Source organism: Carassius auratus, chromosome 29 (genome assembly GCF_003368295.1).
Source record: "Carassius auratus strain Wakin chromosome 29, ASM336829v1, whole genome shotgun sequence".
Lineage (NCBI taxonomy): Eukaryota > Metazoa > Chordata > Actinopteri > Cypriniformes > Cyprinidae > Carassius > Carassius auratus.
The window spans coordinates 17,874,705-17,894,109 of record NC_039271.1 but is presented as its reverse complement, the minus strand read 5'-3'; the positions used below and the strand labels follow the sequence as shown (position 1 = coordinate 17,894,109).

The window sequence follows — 19,405 nt, the reverse complement described above, 5'->3', positions numbered from 1 at the left end:
AGAATAGCGTTATGTTGAACCTTGCATCCTTTACTACGCATTCAGAATTAAATGTCCAGTGAGTGGAAGAGATACATGTATCAGAAAGAGATGGACATGAATATGGCAACGTTTTATTAAATTGGTTGCTGTACAGACAGCTTGAGTTCAGAAATAAAATGTCCTGTGAGTGCTGAAAAGTTAAAACTCCTTTTCCTATACTTAACGGGTAGTGTTCACAAAAGCAAACATGACATAAAAACACATTAGCTTGCTCTTTTAAAAAATAAATAAATAAATAATTGTGACTTATTTTCAACAAGAAATCTCTCAAGCTCTCCACATTGCAAATGCAATGCTGTACAGGGTGGGCTACTGAGCAAATTTACTTGACCTGAAAAGCCATTCATGTGGAGCTGGTAATGTGAAACAAACATGAAAAATTATTGGCTAAAAGACATAGTCATAACATTGTATTGTGAGAGGAATCATAAAGGAATAAAAGGGATAAAAGTTGTTGGTGCTTTACAGGCACTAATGTTCATTTCAAAGGTAGGCTATGTGTTTGTGGGTATGCAGATATGCACGTAGCTGCATACCTTTTAGCACCTTGACAATATATAACACATTTTCCATGTCTTACAGTATTTTTACACTGTTTTCTTGTTGAGGATTAAGGTATTGGCAAAAGGCCTGGTAGTCTATAATCCCACCTACTTTGAAGTGGTACTCAGTGGCAAACCGAGCCAAAAATAAAGTGAGTTGAGATGAGCCGAGTTGTGCCACACAGTGGAAAAGCGCCATTAATTACAAGCAAGAGCTAGCTTGGAAAAAAAGCGTGACCATTTCCCTATGTCTTTTCTTTCAGAAACCAGACAGTTCTTCACCAATTTTGCTGTCCTGCTCCAGACGCCCCTGAGTCTGACTCTCAGGTCTTTGTACCCAGGTAGGGGGGTGGGGGTGGGGGTTGGTTTGTACCTTCTGACTAAAAACTCCATTGCCACAGTAAAGACTGATGGTGCTAGGCAACACAACTGAACTAGTTATGCCTGTCTAGAAGTGGTTGTCTTTTCATGCCTTGTCTCCCCATATTAAATTCAGTTTCCACACAAAAAGCTGTGACCTTGACAGAGAGAGAAAAAAAAAAAAACTGATATGATTTCCCTTTAAATCAGGCGAAAAGAAAAATGTGTATCTAATGTTTAACTGCCATGTTTGTCGGTAGGCATAAGTTCCGCTCAGCTGGCTTAGCTAGAGGCTCAAAAAACCTTGGTCAGAGTAATTTCCTTTTCTGTTAGCACAACCATGTTTACCAGCCATGATAAGTATCTTGCATTGTGATCAATGCTCAAATAAATCGCCTAGAGATCCCCATCTCTACCCTTTTTAGTAGCTTGAGATGTTTTTTTAAAAGGCTGCAAAACTAAGATCAGCTCTCAAACAACAACAATAAGATTATTAATTGTGATCTTACAATCATGTCTGCATTGGAACTAATTGTACAAATACATAAAAGTCAGTTGCTGTAATTTGTAAGTTTCCAAAGACAAGGAATTTTTTCTTCCCTTTTTTTTTTTCCGCACACTAAACAAAAGTGCTGTGTAAAGCAACCCATAACAGTCAGCCATGTTACTTTAGGTAAACACATCTGCTAAATGGATAATGTAAATGTTTAATTTGTACATATTTATATAGAATAACCAGTGAGGCGACAGTGGGCAATGCAGCAAAAGGTTTTTGACAAACCGTCTATAACTAAATGCATATATTTAGAAGTATAAAATAAGTGTAGACAGAGTTATGATGTGTTGTATGAACCTTTATGTATTCAGCAATGATTGAGGTATTAAAACTATTGTCAGATTAAGCATTATTAGCCTATTTTCCTATTAGCTGATTATATAGCCCATCGGGTTTATTATATAATGTTGTTGTTGTGCAGCTTTACAGAATGGCTTGAATTGTTGGGAAGGCGTCAATAGTCATTAAGTAAAGCACTTCATTTTCTGTGGATCTTGGTTGTTTGGAAAGGTTGTATAGACAAAGAAGGACCAAAGAAGCGATGAGCACAGCAACTAAAGTAAAACATTATTGATGATAGCCTTTCCCTCCCATAGGAGATGCCTCTAAATCACTCTGTAGATGCCATAGAGGGGACTAGTTATTGAATTAGACCCAAAAGGATTGCCAGAGTGGAGGACAGAAGAAAAATACAATTGCACATATCTCTTAGGTTTGTCTTGACAGTCTGTACTGCAGAGGTGGAAATATCGTGGCATTTATCCATTGGAAAGTGTTTGTATGAGCTTCATATCCTCAACCACTGAGTGTTAGCTGAGAAAGAATATTCAGTAACTCCAGCTGCACAATTACTAGCTTAAGGAGCCATTTCTACCTGATCTGACACTTTGTTCCAAGCACTATACTAGCTTAGCTGATTAATAACAACTTGGCATTTAACAACATCTTCAAACATGGTTCATTTAGAATTTAGATTCAGAGATGTTTGATCATTTTATTTTGGTCTCGATTAAAATAATTAAATTTATGATACAAAATGAATTACTGGGCAGACAATTGTTTTATTTTTTATTATTGAATTGAATTAGCCTTATTGATAAGCAGATAGTGAGGTCTCTTTAGTTAATCCACTAACTAACAATGTGTAGTACATTTATTACAGTATTTATGAATTTGTATTACTGTTTATTAAAATAATAAAAATACAATTGTTTATTGTTAGTTCAAGACCATTAAATTATATGTTATCAGATACAAGTTTGATTTTAACTATGTATTAGTGAATGCTGATGTTAACAATAACTTTATTTTACTAATACTACTAATAATTTTATTAACTTTTTTAACTTAGATTAATTCATGGTTTACAAGTTTTTTTTTTTTCATTGTTAGTTCATGTTGTCTATTGTCATTAACTAATGTAACAATATTACTATTAATAAACCATATTAAATGGTTACTGGATTGTTTAACCATGAACTACCTCTGCTCTTGGTTGTGTTTCAGTTGCCATTTTTAAATAGCACATAATATAGAGGAAGTCAAAACAAGAAAATGTTTTTGAAATGGGAGACTGTGTTGAACTATTTTAAAATAATGATAACAATAATAATAAAAAAAAAATAAAGGTAGCTAAACCTGATTACTAAATATGAATTCGGTAAGAATTCAAAATAAAGAGACAGTTTCTGCAGAAAGAGTTGTACGTCCAATAAAACCAATTCAAGCACATTTCAGGTACAGAGAAGCAAACCACTTCAGACAGGGCAGTGACGGCAGTTCTTGAGTTGCTGGTTGTTTGCTTTGAGAGAAAATTAGTTCTCGTTTTCTGTTGTCTGTCACTTTTGACTGTTTGTCAGTGAGTCTGTGTACAAGTTTCTCTGCTCATCACACTGCCGAGCTCAGAAGCACCCATTCATTCATGCTATCTTCTGCACACTCATAATTCACCATTTCATCATATGTGTTATAAAGTTGTTTTAACTATGTAATAACAGCACTATTGTATGATATGAAAGTACAACTTTTTAAAGGATTTTCTCATAAGACTTCAAGCGTGATCAGACAGACAGACAGACAGACAGACAGATAGACAGATAGATAGATAGATAGATAGATAGATAGATAGATAGATAGATAGATAGATAGATAGATAGATAATCAAATATATTATGACAAATGTGGAATAGGAACTACAAGTCAGACATTTTGGTCTTTTGTTAGAGATTTTGACAAAAACCATTAACCAAAGTTTTTACAATATCAGCATGTGGCTTAAAACATCTCTGATCTCCAGTTAAGTCATTTAACACATCATGGACATTTTTTCATTATTCATAGTCAGCTTTGAGTGGAAACTAGCTATGGTGTCGCTGCATGTTAATGACGTAGAGTAGCAGCTTCTTGTTGTGTTCGGTGTGTCTGCTTTTTTTGCAGTCTTGATAAAGTCATTTACAACACGCTCTAGCAAATAATCATCAACACATTAATTTAACATGAATAAGAAGTGTGTCATTAAAGCGAATTCAGGGTTTGCTTGGTAGGGAAGTTTTGCGTCATACGGTAATCATAAGGATGCAGATGTGTCTGTGAGTTGTCATTATAGTATATTTTCTCTTTACATTTTATTTTCCATTCATTGCAGTTTTTAGGCATGTATATTATAACCAGTGTTGCCAAGTCTGCGGTTTTTCCACACACACACACACACACACACACACACACACACACACACACACACACACACGTTTGTTTTTGTGAAAAGTGGGGACATCCCATAGGCGTAATAGTTCTTATACTGTAGAAACTGTATATTCTGTTACCCTTCACCAACCCTACACCTAAACCTAACCCTCACAGGAAACTTTGTGCATTTTTACTTTCTCAAAAAAAAAAAAGAAAAAAAAAAAACCATTACTTATTCTGTATGATTTATAAGCGTTTTGAAAAATGGGGACATGGGTTATGTCCTCATAAGTCACCCTCTCCTTGTAATACCTGTGTGTCATACCCATGTCATTATACAGATGTCACAAAAACAAGAGCACACACACACACACACACACACACACACACACACACACACACACACACACACACACACACACATATAAACAAATATATATATAGTAATGTATTATTTTTATTATTATTATTATTATTTACACATTAGAGATACTTCAGATAATGTTCTTTCCACCAGTGATATACTGTTTTATATAGTTGTAGTTTTTTGGGGGGTGGGGGGGGGTGGGGTCTGGGATTGCTGTGAGAGGTATTGTTTGTTTAATATATGTCAAGACCAGGAACAGATAGGAAACTTGCTCCAAGAAAACACCATGACAAGCAGCAGCTGCAGCCCTCCTATAAAAAACACAGAGTGAAGCCACTATGGCATACCAGGGGACAGAAATAGCATATCAGGTCTTTTATTTAGAGTTACTAGCAGTTTTTGTCTATATTATAACAAGTGAATTCATGGCTGATAGTATGTATACTATGAATGCAAAGTAAGGCATTTTGGAGTAAGGCATTACAAGTATCTACTAGATCTATAAACGTTAATGTTATCATCACTGCCAAATCTCACATAATTATTTATTTTTTATTTTTTTTGGAAAATATGGGTTGTAGGGTGGGTTCATGTTAACACCATTTAACACTTTAGTTTATTAATACTCATACTTGCAAACAGAGCACACATTAAGCCCAAGCAGGCCTTGACCTAAAACAATGTGATCTCATTACCAGCCCCAGAAGGAATATGCAGATTTTATAGATTTATTTATTTATTTTCTGCACATTTAGTTGAAAAGTCAGTGGAATTCTAGAGGAAGAGATTTTAACATGGTCATATGTGTTAAACAGAACCATAAAGTATATCCTCTTATTGGTAGTTACGTTTAAACATGAACCAATTTAAACATGAACAACAGCATTGCCACAAAAATGAAAATACTCTACAGAGACTCATGGACAGGATTAGAACTACTATTGAATATTACAATAAAGTCAGTGGAATTCTAGAGGAAGAGATTTTAACATGGTCATATGTGTTAAACAGAACCATAAAGTATATTCTCTTATTGGTAGTTACGTTTAAACATGAACCAATTTAAACATGAACAACAGCATTGCCACAAAAATGAAAATACTCTACAGAGACTCATGGACAGGATTAGAACTTCTATTGAATATTACATATTCTTGAGGTCACATTTAAATATATTATTTTTTTCAACTTGTAAATTGTTCTTTATGGCACTACATTACTGTTGAGAAGCATGATATTACTCATATTCTCGAATTTCTCAATTGAATACCACTTCTTCTCGGCACTCAGGCATGCTTTAATGAGATGTAGCATGCTAATTAGTTTGCATGTTCAGCATAATGATCCAAGTAACTGAACAGATAATCAGTCATTCGATTCTTACTAACGTCCAGTGTAATATAACATAACAATACAATATAAGTCTATAATATATATTAATTGATAAAAATCTAAATATCTGAAATACAATATGTATGCAATGTACTGTAAAAAAATCTAATAAATACAAACAAATAAGTTATTTCAGAGTGATCATCATCATTCACAATGCAAATTAAACAGGAAGTGTCTGCCAAGCTCTTGTTTACCGTTCCCATGAATTCAGGTGATTGGTTGATCTCTTTTCAGTATAGTCTTCTTTTAAAGTTAAAATTTTAACTGATATTTCCTTAATTACCTGATATAACATTGTTAATAGCAGAAAAAAAAAAAACCTAATTAGATTTATTGTTAAAAGCTCCTAGCTTTAGCAAACACATAAAATAATCCCAAAACATTTGAACCTTCTGTCTCTTTCAGTTGGTTCATTTAATGTGGTGGGTTTGCAAAGTGTTGTTAGTTAATGAAATTATTAACTCATTCATTATTATAATTCATTATTCTTTAAGCTGGATGCTTAAAGAATAATACAGTTCAATGAATTCACACCATTTTGGTTACAAAAGTCATGTTTCTAGATCTTCAGCCCCTATACATATACAGTACTCTATACCATCACCAAATTATGCCAGGAAAAAGCATTTTGAAGACTCTATGAAATGACAAGTAAAGTGCTGTTTTCTTTCTTGTGTAGATGTATTTCCTGTTGAAACAGCAAGTAGAGGAGGTACATATCGACGACAATATTGTCTTTGGTATATACAATCTAACACTAGTTAAGAACTACCTTAACTACAATAGGAATAGAGATGAAGGAAGGACTCAAATTCAGGATGAAATTGGCATTTATTAAAGGAAAAAAACTAAACAAACAAAAATCTACCCCAAGGAGGAAAAACGGTCAGGCAGGCATGCAGGCAGGCTAGGGTACAACAAGGCCACAGACAACAAATCCTAACTGACATAAAACAACGAAAAAGCACAGGAGTGTAGACACAAGCAGAGTACAGTAAATAGGGAGACAAACGATGAGGCTAATGAGATTAAATGCTTTTGCACATGTGCGGAGTAAACCAGTTTTGTATTATTGTCTTCTTTGCAGCTGTAAACTAGCAAACAGCATTCTCTTCTTTAATGAACTTATACAGGAATTAGATTCGTTATTGAGAAGACATACACCTGGATTAGTGAATTTTCTTATCTCATTTCTATAAATTGTTCTGAAGACAAAATTTCAAAATAATTTAAATTACCAACACACAAGCCTATAATGAGAGAAAGAAAATAAGATTGATTTGAATAATTTATTTGTAAGTGCAATTATTGAAAATTTCTATATTAAATCCATTAAAAATATAGCGAAAAAAAAAAACCTAGTAATAAAAAAGTAAAAAATAGTAAAAAAAAAAAAAAAAAAAAAAAAAGAAAAATCTTAAGAAATGTCTTAACTTCTTTCTTAAGATTTGTGAATCTGGCTTCAGAATGGTTTAAAAATTATTACATTATAAAAAAATTATAAAATAAAAATTCAAATTTACAGTAATATGCAAAGTTAAATTGCAAAATGTAACATTTTCCAATACAGGTTATGTCATGTAAATAATTGCAAATGCAGTCCACTTCATAATAGCAATACTACATTTATACAGATATTAAAGCGTGCAGTCTGTAATTCTTTGCAACGAAACCAGGGCAAAGCTAAACAGTTTGTCTTTTGTAGTGATATGGTAAGCTGTTAGACAGACAAAGAGCAATTACAGAGTTAAAGTTCATCTTTCAGGTGCTGTGAAATGCACAGTAAAGACACAACAGTTATAAATTAGTAATTAGAACCCCACCTGTTAATTTATCTTAATTACTGTTCCTTTTTATTTTTATTTTTTACTTTTTTACTTTCTTTCCTTTAGCACATAGTCTTAAAATTATTTCACATGTTGCCGCTACCTGTGACCTTGCTGGCTTGATATGCTGTTGTCATGGGAACAGAAGCAACAGCGGGAAGACATGCAAACATGCCTGCTTTCACAGACATGCTTTAAAAAACAAGACAATCTCAGGTGTGTGTGTCTATGTGTAAAAAAAAACACACCTGAGTCATGCTTAGAGATGTGAAAACATCTGCCCACTGTATCCTGGTTCAAGAGTCACCATATCATCTTAAAATGTTATTTGCCTTTCCACCATGTTCTCACATACCTTGTGTATTAAAAAAGTGGCGGGCGGTTCTCCTCTGGCCAGACGAAACCAGCAGTTAAATTCCAGGTTGCAGCAAAGTCACATTTTGCAGAGGACCCATCTGGTTCCTGTGATCTGTAGATATAAATGTTGATAAATGGTAAACAGGTTGATAAATGATGGCAGCATTTCTGAGTCTCTATAATCCCAGACAGCAAAGTGTTGTGAAATCCGAGATCTGGGCTGACACTGCTTGCTGTCTTGGTATAACCCTTGAAATAAACATGTACCAGTGTACTGTCAGGTTTAGTGGATGCAAGTTAAACACTTAAAGGTCCCATGACATGGATTATTTCCTTTTCTTTAAATGTTTTTTTAATGTTTCCTTAGGTGTATTTATATTGTTAGTATGATTTTTACATTTAAAATTTAGAAATTAAAAGCATTTTTATGTCCTGACATTAGCCCTCTGGCTTGAATGCTCTGTTTGAAGGGGCGTGTCTGCTGTGAGACTCCGAGTAAACGACAACTGTTGTGATTGGCTGACATCTTTGCATTCGAAATGCATATTACATGTGAAACCCCTCTCATATATATATATATATATATATATATATATATATATATATATATATATATATATATATATATATTACTATTACAGCTGTCGAGATTAACAAATAGTGGAAGTGTTGATTATATAATTATTTTTTCCATCTTTTCCCATCACATGAAAGGCTGCAGTGATGAGCATTGAGTAGACAGAGTCTGTTTATCGCGTGGATGCAGTGATCTCGTCATTATTGCAACACGTTTTCTCTCACAAAATGCTTTCACCACAGCTAACAGCAAACACATGAATACAGTAAGAGCTCCGTTGTGCAGCATAACAGCGTCATTCATTATAACGGCAGTTTGGGCAAGTGTGCAGATATACTCGCGATGAGTAACAGCTCCGGAAAAAAGTGAGCGTTCTTTGATCGCTCTCTGTAGTTAAATCACAACTTAAATAACAGATTTGTTTCATGCTACTAAGAGAAACAATGTGAAGTTGATTGTTTAGTCACTGGCTTGATTCACTGATGTATAAACAGTATTAAACGATTTAGAAATAAAGTCTGTGTGAACTTGAATGATTAGCTACACATCAGAAATCACTGATCACAGATCAGGCATTAATGTACACTGTTATTCACTGTTTGTTGCCGGTGCTGTCGAATCCATATCATAAAAGTCTGTTTGAAACGCCTGTGCTGACATTGCGACTGAATTATATGTAAATATTTGGGCGGGCAAAGCAGAGAAAGGGGAGGTAACAATTCTCCTTGCAACGTCACAACAAGGAGATTCAAGATCAGCCTGTTTGAGCTTCCATTTTCTCAAAGGCAGAGAAAGATAGAAAAATCTCAATTTACACCGATTCAAATTTCTAGAAACTTGGGGAGCATATACAGGCTAGGGGAATTCATATTAATGTTAAAAAACCTCAGAAAGTGAAATTTTCATGTCATAGGACCTTTAAACACACAAAATGAGATCCAGTCAGAAATGGCTTTTGTGGTTTCTTACCATGTTGTCATATTGGTTTGATAATGTGCTATTTGGACAACTTCTTCAAACACACTTAGGGGCCAGGCTGTATGAAAAATAAAGTGAGTTTAGCAACATCCTTGTCTGATGTGATTGGACGATGCATACTAATGCTATATTCATAAACTTCCACTGATGGAAGAATGCACCTAGGAAGCAATAGCTATTTCTATAATGCCTTGAATAAAACTTTCACTCGCATAGTGTCTAAAGATTTGTGCCAATTGAAAAGTGAATGACTGCTAAACCGAGAGAGAGCAGATGCTCATCTGCATTGCAGTGAGTATTTTGGAAACCCTTCAACTGCCATTCTAATGCAGATGTTGTGTACAAAAGTGTAAGTGTTTAATACAGCTGATGCTGCTCATTCAAGATCACTTGCTGGCCCACTGCCAAGTCTCTATAATATACTTACAAAATCATAAAAGAAATCAAGCTAGTAGCTGGAACAGCAAAGTGGAGAGTAAGGAGAAAGACTTGGAATTCGAATGATCCATGTTCAAATTCCCCATTTTCCTTTTTTCTCCATTCCCCCTTCATTTGAAGGGGTGTTTTTGTTGAAAAATGAAGAAATTTGGCAAGGAATTGTGTTTATTAGTGTGTTTTGCTTTAGGGACAAGTAAGGTCCAACACTGGCAATTCATAACTGTTTTACATTTTCACAATTCAAACAAAACCATCCCATCTCATTTGTACCTTGTCATACAGTTCATGAGTCAAATTCTTCTACAGTACTTGTATTGATGCTTCTAGATACCTGTAGTGAGTTGGGGTTGTTGTTTCTGTATACTTTTTATTTTTCTACCACATCACAAATGTAAGTGGATGTCTGGCTCTTTTTAGCACTGAGCTATTTTTAGTTCAGTTACTGTATTACTTAAGTGCTACTTTGTAACAAGTCCAGATAATTGATAAATTGTGGAGAGAAGTGAGAAAGGGGGAGACGGACAGAAAAATAAATATTTAAAAAAGAGAGATATCCTAATATTTTGCCATTTCTCTGTCTCAAATTGGGTCCCCTGAGAGATCTCATGAGGGAAAGCGAAGTTACTGAGCAGGACACATTTACCGCAGTGAAGTGTCCTCCAATAAAGCTCAGTCTCCCCAGTCACAAAGTTGCCCAATTCAACTGCAGGTTTACACTTATCTGTTACACTTCCTTCTTTCCTTCTAATGACCAGTTGTGAGATAGCTCATAGTTAAGGATACAGAGAGGAAGCTGTGAGTCGAAAAACTGTTCCACTGCTGTATCTAATGGTTATGCTGAAAACTGAAGGGAGCAGTGGTGGTTTCCAGTCTCTGTGACCAAACGCCTCACCCAGACTACAGTATATCAATATGGGCATAATGAAGATTGATTTGGTTACCGATTTGGATGAAGTTGATCTTGCAAATGCTGGAAGAGCTAAATAACTGCCCAGTTAAAAATTATTGGTTTGAGATTGCTGTTTTTATTTTTTTTTTTTTTCGCAGCCAATGAATTCTAATATATGTGTAAAGACCAACTTTTCTTTAAATATTCTTAAGGGGACATAAAGATAAAAATAAAGAATCAAATGTTAACATACATCAAGTGTGTAGGGCTGTAATATTCATGTGGACAGCACAGTTTATTAATTTTAATTGAAATCTACTGAGCCAAAACTACTAAAAAAAAAAAAAAAAAATCTTATTGTTTTCAGGTTTTGTAGGTTAAATTAATTGTGTAATTAAATAGTAATTTCTTATGAATTATAAATTACATTTGTACACCTTTGTGTGTGTGTGACCATGAGGATATCTATAAATACAGTTTGCTGCCACACCAATAGCTCAATATATTTTTGCAAAAATGTTGACACAGGCATGTTTTTCAAGTGAGCCTGGCTTGGGTGTTTTATATTGCTTATATTGCATTATAGGCTATTGCTTGTTGCAGCCTCTTAACTGCGAATGGCATCTGTTAATAATAATTTGTCAGGCATGTTTGCCACCTGGCCCGGAGTATGTGTGGCTCATTTACAAATACTTTGGAGAAGTTCAGTGATCCTTACCCTTGTATTTGCCAACTCAAGCCAGACTGCACCATGCTAATATGAGAAATGGATTCACTTGGGCTTGTCTGCACATTTCCCGTTAGGATGGGATCCAGAAACAGGCAAAGAATGATAATTGAAATCCTCAAAGTCTCTGCAAACAACAGAAGTCTATAATCCAGCAGCAATCATAGTGGAGCCCTATACAAATTCAAATTGAAAACGAACTGAAAAGCTATTCTCAGAAGAGATAGACAAGGAAGTAGAGCTGACATGGATAGTGTGAAAATGTGCCAGTCAAGAGCTGTTATGGTACCATCAATCAAAAAAAAAAAAAAAAAAATCACCACAATGGAATACAAGTGTAAAAGAGTTCTCCATGGCCTCAGTATGCTTCATATTATTATTTTTTTTTTTTCCTTTTCTTTTTTTTTCATGTTGTGACAAAGTTTACTGAGGACCAATAAGTTGTTGAGAGAGGGCAGTTAATTTACAATTCTGAATCATGTCAAGTGCAGTTGCTTGGTTGACGCAGGACCCTCACGACATTGACATTTTTAAGCCAATCACCAGGGGTCTCATTTATAAAGACTCTCTGTAGATTTCATCCTAAAAGTGTATATATACGCCAGAATCTGTGCAAAAATATTTTTATAAATTCCAGTCTAGGGAAATCGTGTACGTACAGTATACGTGCATCTCCACCTCGACTCCTCCCCAAAATCACCATATATTGAGCTTACAATGCCTAGTTTTACTATGCATAACCTCATATGCATATGATTTCCATTCAAATTGCCATGCACGTGACACCATATTTAACACTGAGACATGAACGATGAGAATTGGTTTATAATGCATTTTTTTGCCAGTATCCATGTTTTGTTTTACAATAAATATATGAAAATATCCATAAAAACAAAATGGTTTAAAGTCAGATATATTTTAGTTGATCTAAGTATTTTACACTGGCCAAATAGTATTTAAATAGTTTTGAACCATCAAATTAAATTTATGCAGTTTTGCTAATAAGATGAACTTATTTTAGCTATTTTTAGTGGAAACAGATAGGCCCATGTTTATTGCAGTGTACTGTCTGATTCAGCGTGTCACTGACAAAGTATTTCAAAAAGGAAACATGCAAAACTTACAGTTTTCTCCTTGTTATATCCTTAAAATATAGTGATATTGACATAATGTTGTAGAGATGACTTCAGTTTTAAATGTTTTATATAAGGAACAAAAATTATTGATGTTTTGCTGCCTCTTGTGTTAATTTCAGTCAACCTGCAGGGAATTTGATTGATTGCATAAGTAAATTTTTTGGGGGTTAGCAAAATTGTAAGCAGAGGCACATTTATTTCCAGTGAGCTTTGGATATATGTATATGCTAAATGAATACTGTACATGTAAATGTAAAATAGGTGTTCTGAACCCCAAGTGTGATCCAGTCAGTCAGTCAGAAAAAAATCAAGTGGTTCTCTGCACATCAATGATTTTGCTGACATCTCTTTGGAGGATATGATTTTGGATTTTATTTTATTTATTTTTATGTAGAAATTATTATTATTATTATTATTAATTATTATTTTTTGTAGAAAGCTCAAAAAAGTTTGAAGTTTTGCAAAAGCTAGCAGGATAACATCGTTTACAGCAGCTTTAACTGAACATGAATTGGCATTCTGTTATGTGATATGTCAGAGTGAAAGCGAATATTCAAAAGACAAAATATGGGGCAGAGCTTAATTTTCTAGAATTGATTGAATGGTGAAAGATGGGTATTTCAAATCATGTAAAGGGCAGTTTGTTTGCTAATAATTTATTTGCTATTGGACATTCATTTAGTAAACTATGTTTAGGAAGACTATATTACCTAACACTGTATCAAAAGCCTATAAGTTAACTTTATTGTACCTTTCCGCACTGGTAATCATATTCAATAAGATTAGGAATGTGTATTAAAATATTCAAAAATCCATTTTACATTGGGATTCTTGGGAGACACACTTTCATACAACTAATTGTTGGCAGACGTTTTCATGACTTCATTGTCTGATGCATAACACCATCACATCAAACTGGATTATATAATAAATGCTTATTTTTGGATTAATATAATATGTACATAATTGATAAATTGCTATTGAGATGAATGAATGGGAATACAGTTTTCCCCAGGTCTTAAAACCTCCAAAGATGAGCAGTTGAGGTGCGGAATGGATATCTGGCAGTGCCAGGCATGCGTAGCTCATTATTATACTGTATATTCATATGCAATTTACATAGAAACAACAGCTTTGCTTGCGGTACTGTGAGTCACTGTACTGCTTTTCACGATCGTGTCCTTTTTTCCCAGTATGACACACCAGGTGCATTTCAAACCCACTAATAATTTGTTGAGTCACAGTCTGCCAAATGCATCTGCTTCACTAGACACAGAGAGCAGCTGATTGTCAACTAAACCATGATTCAGTCTTCATCAAAGATGTTCCAACATGTGCTGATGTGATGTCACTTTCTCACTGGGCCATGCCTTTGTTGGATATTCATGTCAGTTGTTTAAACATGTCACTTCCTGTTCTGTCACAAGGAGACGGTTGTCAAGATGTGACAAGATGTTACAAGCCTGAAAACACCAGCTGAGAGACTACATTTTTTTCTTTTTTTTTTTAGAAGGAGTTTGCTCAGAAAATAGCTCTAAATGCTGAAAAGTAAGAGGGCTGAATGAAGTAATTTAAAATAATTAAATGTACATGTTCAGGCTGGTTTTTCTTTTTCTTTATATATATATATTTTTCACTGGCTAGGGATTTCATACAGTATCACTTGGTTCCTTTTGTTTGTAAACACATCCCTGCTAAGTACGCATGTAATTATTTTCACTTAAAAAATAAATAAATAAATAAAAAGATCCACAATTCATAAAAAAAAAGAAGAAAAAAAAGATCTCCTGTGACAAAAGAAACAAAAGCAAAATTTCTGTTGCGAGCGATATTTGATTATCTTTTTAATTCCTACTTTGTCTGTATCTTGAGTCAAGTGGATTTGACTAAATGCAAAATGTATCTTTAATAATAAGGTTGTGCAATTACTGGAGGTGGAAAAAAAAACATTGAACAATACTATGCCATAAGTACAATAACAAAAGCAAACATAAAAAAAAAAACATGCAGAAGTACAATAACAAAAGCAGAAATTGGTTCACACTGCCGCGGTGGTTTATATCTGCAGTGTTATCACCCTGTCCCATAATACATTTTGATGTATTTCTCAGATCGCTGAGAGGACGCTGGCGTCGTGTGTTCGCCGCTTCTCAGCCTGCTGGACTGCTGTGACTGTTCTGTGTGTCTGCTCTGTTGGTGGCTGATATTGAGCTTTGTTTGGATGTTGGAAGTGTGTGGACCCTTGGACGGTTCACAGTGTAGTGGCTGGCTGGGGCTTTCTCGCCCAGTGAGCTGCATTGGTCCGTGGCTAGGCTAACCGGCTGCTGCCACCAGATGCTGTCCTTAAACCAGGTCTTCTATAGTCCGTGTGGGCTCCCCTCACCTCCAACGCGTGCCGCGCTTGTCCCCTGGGTTGCTGCGGGCACTGCTGCTTGTCCTGGTGTGCATAGTCATCATTCATCCACGTTTGCCGGATCCATGGATTACTGCTAACTGTAGCATTACAGCGCCTCTTCGAACTTAACACTCGCTTCGCCCCATCAAACATCTTTGCTCTCAAGCAATTGGGCATTCTTCGCCAACCCCGCTAAATCCATAGAGGGTCACGGCGGCGTTTTGTTTACCCCCAGAGAATCCCCGAGGGCTCAATTCCAAGCCTGTGGACAGCTGCTGGTGGCGCACGCCAACGACGTCATCGGATGCGTCATCAGAGCTCTCATGGTTCAGGTCTAAAAAATTATAACCGGCCACACCCAGGCCCCCTGCTGGAGGAACCACTCACTGCACGCCCGGGGAAACGCGGAGTGGACCATACTGTGTTGCGCTCTCTGGTAAAGTGGACTCCACAACACAAATCCACAACTATATTTTTGATCAGAAGATTGATTTTATGTGCCTCACTGAGACGTGGCACAAATCAGAAGTGTATTCTGCACTTAATGAAGCGTGTCCTTCTGGCTATACATATATGGAAAAAGCCAGGGGTACTGGACGTGGAGGGGGTTAGGCGGTTTTTCATTGCTCTGATTTGCACCTTTCCTCTGTGACATTGCCAAAGCTATCATCATTTGAATGCTTGACTTTTACATGCGAAAAACCCATCCCACTTACAACCATCATCATATACCGGCCACCTAAACCACACCCACATTTTTTAGATTAGATTAGATTAGATTCAACTTTATTGTCATTATGCAGAGTACAAGTACAGAGCTAATGAAATGCAGTTAGCATCTAACCAGAAGTCCAAGAATATAGTGTTATATATACATAAAAGTGCAGAGTAAGTAAAGCTTATGATATACAGAATGTACAGTGGAGTTGCTATATACAATATTGATCAGAGTATATACAGAATATAAATATGAATGTAATGTAGGGATTGTATGTACATTATGAACAGAGCAAAGAAGGATTATATATACATTATGAATAGCAGGAACTTGAGAACAGTAATAATAAATACAGTTGAATGAGTGTGCAAAAGTATTGTTTAACAATTATATGCAAAATAACAGTAGTGCAATTATATTTTTTGTAAAATAGTTTACTGTGCTTGTACAGTAACAGCTTTAGACAGTTTATATTGTAATGGATTTAACCATGTGCAGTCTGTGCAAAATATGAGTAGTGCAATACATGTATTTAAAGTACTGTGACCAGTGCAGTAAAAGAGCAGGTGCAGGTTAGATTGGTGGTGTGGCGTTCAGGAGTGTCACAGCCTCAGGAAAGAAGCTCTTCCTGAGCCTACTAGTTCGAGAGCGTAGGCTTCTGTAACGCCTGCCGGATGGAAGGAGGGTGAAAAGTCCATGGTTAGGATGAGAGGCATCCTTGATGATGTTTCTTGCCCTGCCCAGACAGCGATTCTGATAAATGTTCTCGATGGATGTTAACTGGGTGCCGGTGATCCGTTGAGCAGTTTTCACCACCCGCTGGAGTGCTTTGCGGTCAGATGCGGCGCAATTGCTGTACCACACTGAGATGCAGTTTGTGAGTATGCTCTCAATGGTACAGCGGTAGAATTCAGAAAGGATCCTAGGACTGAGGTGAACTTTTTTAAGGCTCCGTAAGAAGTAAAGGCGCTGCTGAACCTTTTTGACCAGGGTGGAGGTGTTTAGGGACCAGGTGAGATCATCTGAGATGTGGATGCCAAGGAACTTGAAACTCGACACACGCTCCACTACAGCTCCGTTGATGTAGATGGGTGTGTGTGCATGATTCCTAGTCCGCCTGAAGTCCACAATGATCTCCTTTGTCTTCTGGGTGTTTAGTTCCAGGTTGTTGGTGGCACACCACTCAGCCAGGTGCTGCACCTCATCCCTGTAGGCTGACTCGTCATCATCCTTGATCAGACCTACCACCGTGGTGTCATCTGCGAATTTGATTATGGTGTTGGAGCCATAAACAGGAACACAGTCATGGGTGAATAGGGAGTACAGGAGAGGGCTAAGTACGCAGCCTTGTGGCACTCCAGTGTTCAGGGTTATGATGGAGGAGGAGAGGTTATCTAACTTAACAGAATGAGGTCTGTTAGTCAGAAAATCTAGAATCCAGTTGCAGATGGGTGTGCTGATTCCAAGATGGCTGAGCTTGGAGATCAGCTTGGAGGGGATTACTGTATTAAATGCAGAACTGAAATCTATGAACAGCATTCTCACGTGTGTGTTCTGACTGTCCAGGTGAGTGAGGGCAGAGTGAAGTGCCGTTGAGATGGCGTCCTCTGTTGACCTATTGATGCGATAGGCAAATTGGAATGGGTCTAATGTAGCAGGGAGACAGGATTTTAAGTGGGATGCGACCAGTTTCTCAAAGCACTTGGCAATGATGGGGGTGAGTGCAACAGGACGGAAGTCGTTAGGGACCGAGGCAGTGGAGTGCTTCGGTACAGGCACGATGGTGGAGGTTTTGAAGCAAGTGGGGACAGTTGTTTGGGCCAGGGACAGATTGAAAATGTCTGTGAAGACCTCAGCCAGCTGCTCCGCACAGGCTTTAAGCACACGACCAGGTATTCCGTCAGGGCCAGCTGCTTTCCGTCCATTCACTTTACGCAGAGTGGAGTAAACATCTGATGTGGAGAGTGTGAGAGGCAGTTCACTCGGTTGATGCTCAGCTTTGAGTGAGATCTCCTTATTATTTTTATCAAAGCGAGCATAAAAGTGATTGAGCTCGTCTGGGAGGGAGGCAGAGCTGGAGGGGGGCACAGAGTTAGGTGGTTTGTAATCTGTGATAGATTGTATGCCTTGCCACATACGCCAGGGGTCTGAAGAATTGAAGTGTTCTTCAATCCTCTGTTTATGTGTGAGTTTGGCCTGGCAGATACCCTTCCTCAGGTTGGCTCTGGCTGAGCTGTAACCCTCCCGGTCTCCAGACCTGAAGGCTGCATCTCTTGCTTTGAGCAGGAGGCGAACCTCTCTGTTCATCCAGGGCTTCTGATTGGGGAAAATTTTTATTTTTTTGAGTGTGGTCACTCTGCTTACACATCTGTTGATGTGCTCCAGGACAGAGTTTGTGTAAGTGTCAATGTTAATCTGAGAGTTTGTGGTGGCCTGGGCAGCAAACTCACTCCAGTCTGTGTGCTGGAACTGATGTTGAAGAGTGGAGTCTGCATCTTCCAGCCAGATTTTAACAGTCCTTATTGTAGGTTTCACACATTTGATGACCGGGGTATACTTGGGGAGCAGGAACAAAGAGAGGTGGTCTGACTGACCCAGATGGGGGAGGGGTGTGACTTTGTAGGCATCAGTCACATTAGTATAAACGTGGTCCAGTGTTTTATGTCCCCTTGTAGTGCAGGAGACATTTTGATGAAATTTAGGGAGAAAACATCTTAAAGTGCAGTGATTGAAGTCCCCAGCAACAATAAAGGCTCCATCCGGGTGCAAGGTTTGTAATTTGCTAATAGCAGCACAAAGTTCTTTCATAGCCACGTTAGCATTAGCGTCCGGAGGTACATAAACTGCAGCTGCAACAATGCAAGTAAACTCACGTGGTAGATATAATGGCCTGCACTTGATAATCAGGAACTCCAGATCAGCAGAGCAGTAGGTATCAACAATGACAGAGTCTTTACACCATGATTTGCTAACATAAATGCATACTCCACCACCTTTGTTTTTACCAGAGGTTGCTGCTACTCTGTCAGCCCTGAAGAAAGAGCGTCCATCCATATGTACCACGCTGCTTGGGACATCGTTGCAGAGCCATGTTTCAGTGAAAAACATAACATTGCAGTCCATAAGCCATTTCTGTGTGAGGGTCCAGATCTTTAGTTCATCCATCTTGTTCATCAGAGACCGTACATTGGCAAGGAAGATGCTGGGCAGAGCTGGTCGATGTGGATTTAGCCTTAGCTTAGCACGCAGCCCTCCACGCTTTCCTCGTCTTTGTTTACGGTCTCGACGCCGACGCCGAGAACTTCCGGTCGGTACGAGTGATCCGCTTGTCCGCGGTGATCTCAGTAGCTCCGGCGGGAGTTCGCTGAAGTCGAAAGGATAATCTAAAACTATGTTGGAACACCGTTTGTTGATGTC

The 19,405-nt window shown here is 37.2% G+C and overlaps 1 protein-coding gene across 1 annotated transcript in view; it reads left to right on the top strand.

Moving 5' to 3' along the window:
• Positions 1-19,405, top strand: part of LOC113048251 (IQ motif and SEC7 domain-containing protein 3) — a 198,298-nt gene that overhangs the window by 45,557 nt on the left and 133,336 nt on the right. Inside the window, 1 exon segment of the mRNA XM_074559827.1 lies at positions 848-925. Coding sequence (XP_074415928.1) covers positions 848-925 — 78 coding nt within the window.